The sequence below is a fragment of the Thermobia domestica genome, chromosome 12 (genome assembly GCF_964235325.1).
Source record: "Thermobia domestica chromosome 12, izTheDome1.hap1.1, whole genome shotgun sequence".
Classification (NCBI taxonomy): domain Eukaryota; kingdom Metazoa; phylum Arthropoda; class Insecta; order Zygentoma; family Lepismatidae; genus Thermobia; species Thermobia domestica.
In genome coordinates, this window is record NC_137465.1 from 24,276,950 (window position 1) to 24,283,981 (window position 7,032).

A 7,032-nucleotide genomic window follows, 5' to 3' on the forward strand; every position below is an offset into this window, starting at 1 on the left:
TAGGAAGAGGCAGACATGCTGACGAAGTACTGCTACTGGTTCATCTGGAACATATGATGTTGCACCATTCTCTTCGCTGTCAGCAGAGCACAATTGTTGATCGATCAGTGCCGAAAGTTGGAATTCTACTTCGCTTAGGATTGAAAGAGTGGATCCCTATAGCTTGCACGAATTCCTAGCTTTCTCAATTGTTGCAATCCCTTCTTATGCAATGTGGATGATGCCGGAAATATCCCTTTGTGTTATTCTTCCCGCGGGTGATCAATGGTTGTTGACCATCAATTTGTCACATTCAGCTGCAAAGGCAGTCTTCTGAGGTCCAAACCCCTTGTCAAATGGCTGCAGCATGTGACTTGCATACGGAGGAAGAGAAAGAAAGGTAATGTAATTATCCCTACAATACAGCACTGCTTCCAAAGTGCAGTGTGTGGTGTGGTTATCAAAAAGTAGCAACACTTCATCATTCTGAGTTGGCTTCACGAGGTGAGAGAAATGTTTCAACCAATCCGAAAAACGTTCGCTGGCTATGTATCCAAAATCTGAGACCAGAGGTAAAGTTCCTTCAGGTCCATCTTCATTCAACACTATTTTCATTCTATTTCTGAGAAATATGACGGATGGAGACACGTAAACTCCAGTTGGAGACATGTAACAAAGAACAGTAATCGTCTGTCCCCTCTCACCAGACACAACTTTGCCCACATGCCTTTTGCCGATTGGCGAAAGTACTTTTGGAATTTTATTTGGGAGAGTTAAAATTCCATTTTCATCCATATTAAACATTCTACGAGAGAGAAATTGTTTGTCTTGTAACACTGCCTGAAAGTTGCTGAAGAATATCGTGAATTGAGTTTTGTTGAAGCCATATTCTTCCAAGGCTGCATTTCTCCGGTGAGCGCAATGTTATCATTCGTTTTGCAAAATGCATATATCTAATTCTTTCCGGCTTTCTTCCTCTATCTTGAAGTTGTGTTGATCTGATTTCTCTCTGCATAGTCGAACGCAAGGTCCATCAGTTGTTGGCATGTGATACCGTAAAGCATGGAGTCAAGGTCTCTTGCATGCTGAGCCAATTCCTGTTCTTGCAGAGGGCTGAATGTTGGCTTTATCCGTCGCACGGATGTTGGGACAGTCCCCTGGAAAAAATATTTAAAAAAGGAACAACAGCTAAACAAAAACCATTAAAAAATGATTGCAGTATGTTAGCTATGAGACTCTTTTCCGAGGTTAGTTCGAATACAGTAGGTTCAAATTTGTCATTTTCTGATCCTGAAAGTAATCAAACCCACTTTTCTGAGATTTTTGTCCTACTTCATTCACTTCAGGAATAGCGTAATTACACATTGCTATAATGTAAATCATTGCTGATTTTACATTAGTATTGCTTTAGTGAGCCATGCAAATCGCCGGCGATTCACATTATACCTAGGCCTACCTACTTTCTTTGGCTATGCGAATCAACAGTGATGCACACTGCTAGTGTTTATATTAGAGAAACCTATTCATTTTGCCTCAAAGTAACCTCGCAGTGTCAGAATTAGAAAATAATCTGACAAGGTGTCAAATTCAATTGTCTACACAGTCCTCCAAGAGTACGGCATCACCTGTCCCCAAGAGTGCGCGCGTACTCTTGAAGGAAAGAAAATGCGTACTCTTAGAGGAATCGCACTCATTTTAAAAATCTATCGCAAGTGTGCAGTAGTTTCCAGATATGATGGTATTATCTGCCTTATACCCAAACTTGATTGTAACACCTAATATTTGATACTAAGTTTAGAAACATAATATATTTGTATTCAACTAACACACTAATTAGTGGGAACTCAATTATTACACTAAAAGTATCAAAAATATTTACTTCCGAATAAAACTTACAGATGCTGGCAGCAGACAACTTGCGTACAACCACCTTTCACACAACGACGCTTCTGCAGGAATACAAACAAACATCGTAAAGCGTTGCCAGATCTGGCAAATTGTTGCTTGTACTCTTAGAGTCCGCGCGCTCTTAGAGGAACTTCCCTCATCTATATTCAACCGCTGGATCAAATTTCGGGAACTTCCCTAATCTCGATCCGCCCAAATGTTCAATTCCGGAGAAAGAAATCGGGATTTTCCCGATCTCCGTTCACGGACTATGTAGCTTAGTTTCTTTGTGTCATGTTCTACTGGTCGTCTACATTCTTAATCTTTAAACGCCCATTGACGCAACTGTTGTGTCAGGGCTTTAAACCTCAATGACTCAGTCTTAAACCTCAAATTAAGGCTGGAAGATGGTTTCGGTACCAATTTATTCCTGAAAGATGCAGCTTTGCTGATGTGCATTTTATGTATATGGGAGGAGGATAAATATCGTGTTTTTTTTTCAACAGTTTTTTTGGGGACCATTCCCCTTCTTGGGGGATAGATTCATAAAAATTGTTACGTGAAGCAATGAGGTAGGCCATTACATTGTAATATCGTGTATTTGTACTTCTTGCTTATATGGGGGAGAAGGGAGGGGGCAAAGTTAGCCATTTTTTGGAGTTTAAGTTTTTTGACGTAAATTACATTTATTTTTACAACAAATATCAATAGCTCAGCGTCTAATTAAACTACAAAGGTGATTTGGTACCAAAGTATTTTTGAGGGATGAAGCTTTCCGTCAGTTGCATTTTATGTATATAGGGGGTACGTATGTGCGGCCGAGGAAGGGAGAATGAAGTTCGTTTTTTAATTTTTCATCAGGTTTTGGCGGGTACTCCTCCCCCCTTTGTGGTACATCCATAAAAATTGGTATGTGAAGCAATGTGGTAGTCCCCTACATGATAGTAATCTGTATGTGTACTTGTTGTTTATAGAGGAAGAGGGGGTCAAATTTGGTTAATTTACATTTACTTTCGGGACGGTCCCATATAACACAAGATATATTTCACTGAAGTGGTCTAGAAGCATAATTCTTGTTCTTATATACATGATGTATGCAGCAAAAATGATGTGCATATGGACGTGGTACTAGTGGGGCAGGGAAGAGAATGCCTAATTCAATAAATGTTTTCTGTGCATTTTTTTTAATATTTCCTACATAAAACGAATTCATTACGCAATGGCAGCAATGGCTACCATATCTTACATTACTGTCACAAGTATGTGGCCTACACATTCATCATTTTGTCAGCGTAGGGTGGCTGCAAGGGTTGCCAGGGCCCCGCAAAGTCAATATTTTCATATTTTTAATGATTTTTTATGTCCGTTCTTTTTCTACGAATACGGCGGGAATTTCACGATTATTACCTCGTTGGAATTTGTTATCTATAAGCTTTCCAATGGTGTATACCTCATGATTCTGTGATAATTAGGGAGGTCACCAGAGCCCCGAACGTGAGAGTCTATCATTTTGTTAAAATCCCTGGCGGGCGTCTAGAGTTAATTGTGTTGTTATGCCACAGACATTAATTATTATTAGCTACCCATGTTGCAGATAGAGATGTATCTTGAAAACTGTTTAGTTAAAATATGTCATTTGCTCCTTGTAGGCTAGTCACTGCTCTTTTCTATAAGTTGTATTGTATTTGTCAGAGCATTTCTTCTAGCTTATGATGTGAGAACTCTTCATTATTATGGAAATGATAGTGATCAAAAAATACGCAAGTTTCGAATTTGTGAATTTATATCTTTAGAATAGTGTATAGTGTGTTTACCCTCCGTTATTCTTGGAAATTAAGAAATGTTGAAATACTTCATTTGAATTTCTGTTGGTTTGGTTATACGCACATTGATGTGCAGAATTTCGTTCAGTAATTGCTGTTATAAAAGAATATAACTCTGCTTGTAATTTACTCCATGCACAAATCCTACGGAGGATGGTTTGTTTGTTAGAAAATTAAATTAACTTACTCAATCTGATATTTTAGTTGTTTTAAACATGTTCAACCACCATCGAAAAAAAACACGTTTAAAACATTTTGTTTAAAACGTTTAAACAAACTGAATAAAACAACAGCCCTCGTTTTAAACATATTTTAAACACTTGTTTTAAACATATCAACCCTGCTATATATAGATCCAAAGAGGACTACAGTTTCGCCTTGATGCTCAGGTATACACTGGATAAAATGGGCTTCAGTCCTGCTTTACACTTGATACAGCGGCAAACTATGATTTAGCCCCTTCCTTTATCATATCCTGGATCCGCCATTATCCTGGAGATTTGAGGTTTATTCTGGGGATATCAATTTCATCTCACTTTCCTTTGTGGCAATCGGACAATAATCAAATTTCTCCCCAATAACACATTTCAAATAGGATTATTCGGAGGGACAGTCTCCCTCAGTTAGAAGATTGGAAGGGCATGTCCCCTCATCCCCCCGGGATTTGCGCCAGTGATAGAAGGAACGGGTTAGAAGTCCCACAGGAGTTGATTGGGTTATGTTCTCGACATTAAATGTGCAAATTAAAGACTTGCCCAAATTTTCCTGTACATTTTACAATCTATGGATGCGTATAGTAAAACTTCATCGAGCATTGTAAATATTCTTATGAAACACGTACGTATTGTCCAGAACTAACTGTAATTTTCATACAGCTCATGCACCTTTTCTTTTGCAAAATATACGCTTTAAACTATAATAATCGTAGGACACGCATATCACGCATGGTGTAATAAGTATGGTCGTATGCCTGCTTTTTCGTGTTTACTGCATCCCCTACAACCACTAGGCAGGACCATCGAACTACCTATGATAGATAATGCGGCGTTGCCATTTTCACTTCGTGGCTAGGAACATATAGAAGGCTATGGCCCTACACATCACTAAAAATTCCTTAAGCACCCAATTTGGTGTGTTTTCCTTTTCCACTCATAATGGAATGATGATACACCTTGTCTCAAAAAGGTTGAGCGCATTCTTTTTTGCTGTTTCGAGGCAAAAATTGTCTAAGTCCAACTTCAGGTATCTTCGGAAAAAAGTAAACAAGGTTCGAACCTCGAAGGCAACCTTTGCAATCGAGAAAAAGTTTGCAGATGTGTTTTTCTTCTTTTAATTGTAATAAGACTTTTTACCAAGTGTATATAAAAAAGAAACATTGATTGAAATACTTAATGATACAATATTTCGAAACTTTGTATTACTGTCGGCACATGCTTCTTTGTCATTTTGCTCTCCATACTTAATGGAATATTTAGATGCGTAAACGAATCTTTCCATATGTAAAAGAATGCTGAAAGTTAAGACATAGAATATAATTCTCGCCTGAGTAAAATAAAAGTCAAAGTAGAACAAAAACAGCGTTTGCAGTGGATATGAATGTCATTATTATCTTAAATGCCGCTATACATCGCTAGAAGTATTTTCCGAACAGCGCTTGTGTTAGCTCAGTGGTAAGCTGTTGGATTTCGAACTGTAAGGTTGAGGGTTCGATTCCCATTTGAGTCAATGCTTCTTTTTATGAAATTCTATTTTCCGCAATGCGTGAAAAATTATATAAAATAATTACATTAAAATACGTCAGTTGTATATATATAATCAGTTGTGTATATATAATACATATAATCATTGCAGAACATAGTGATTATTATGTTTAAAATATAACAGGTATTTACAGCACTTTGGTATTGTATGATATATGTGAATGTTAAATACAAATTAAGAAAATAATATCATCGCAATAAATAAATTATGTAGTGTATTTATTTGCAGCTATTTGTCATACGGAAGTTACTTCTCAATTTTCTCATTACAGCAAGTGATTTACGCTTCCTGAAAGGTAAAGAGACTATTCGGGTATAAACAGAAATTATTATACAAACTCCAATCTTCGGACAACTGGTACAACAATGGGTTCCCCCACTCTCCCTCCCCACTGCAGCACAATTTCCGTTTTTTTGGGTCCCCCCTCGTATATAAAGTAAAAGTGATCGATATTAGTGTCAAATCAATAGTTCTCGTTGTTGCAGATATTAATAATTACAACTGCGAAAGCGTTAAAGTCAAAATTTAACTCTCATCGTAAAGCTCCTTTGTGGTTAAGCGTATGGCGTACAAGCTTTCGGCGTGGGAGACCCAGATTCGGCCCCCCGCGAGAGCTCATGTAGTTCGGATTCTACGTTAATTAGTAGGTCTACGTCTCATATAGCCCCACTGCTGACGGGACGTTATACTCAAAATCAACTCAATCGATTCAAAACCCATCATCATGGCGGGCGATAAAGGATGAGAAATAAAATGTCTCAAGTGATTGAGATTAGTGTCAAATCCATAGTTTGAGTTCGTAACGCTATTACAAACAGATTGTCATTTAATGCCGCATTTTGGCATGAGCGGCTATGCCACCTGGATTTTGAATTTACAGGAGCAACATCGAAAGCGTTGCTCACACAGCTCTAAATGTTTTGATGTATGTATACGTGTGTATTCCAGCGAAACTCCGGAATGTCTGGAGCAACTTTTACCTAACATGGGAGACATATTACTTTGAATCTAAGAAAAAAATTGTGGAATTCAGATACCTCAAGGGATGGAAGTTGGGAGGAGTGACATGTAAAAATAGTGTAAAATGACTGATTGTAGAGTGTTATTCATTGTTTTCTGGGTCGTTGAGATGAGTAGTGAGGCACTCAATGGCGTTATATCCAAATTCATCCCCATCTTCACAGGATGAGGAGCTTGTAGATATGATTAATAAAATGTAAAAACTTACTTAAATATTTGTCGAAGCAATAGTTTTCTGGGGTCGCGAAAGCGTTTCTAATAACTTTGGAATGTAGTTTGTACCCACTTCAAGACGGGCTTTTTAATCGTATCAATTTCTCACCTTAAGAAGAAATTACCATCTCAACTAGTATATGTATCAAGCTAGCCTTCGCAATCGAGAAAAAATGTGTAGATGTATGCTTCGTCTTTTAAATGATATACTAAATGTAAAATCAGAGATTGAGTGGGTCGGTGGGTCAAATGGGTCAAGATTTGTAAGTGGGTCAGTGGATCGTAGGTCTACAAGGCGTGACCCAATGCGAAACACCATCACCGTGACTCACACTGATCCATTGACCCA

General features: G+C 38.0%; 1 protein-coding gene across 1 annotated transcript; it reads right to left on the reverse strand.

Moving 5' to 3' along the window:
* Positions 1 to 261: 261 nt before the first annotated feature.
* On the reverse strand, positions 262 to 774 carry LOC145665900 (uncharacterized). The gene has a single exon (XM_081733006.1). It carries the CDS (start codon positions 772 to 774, stop codon positions 262 to 264), a length of 513 nt encoding a protein of 170 aa, XP_081589132.1.
* Positions 775 to 7,032: the final 6,258 nt, after the last annotated feature.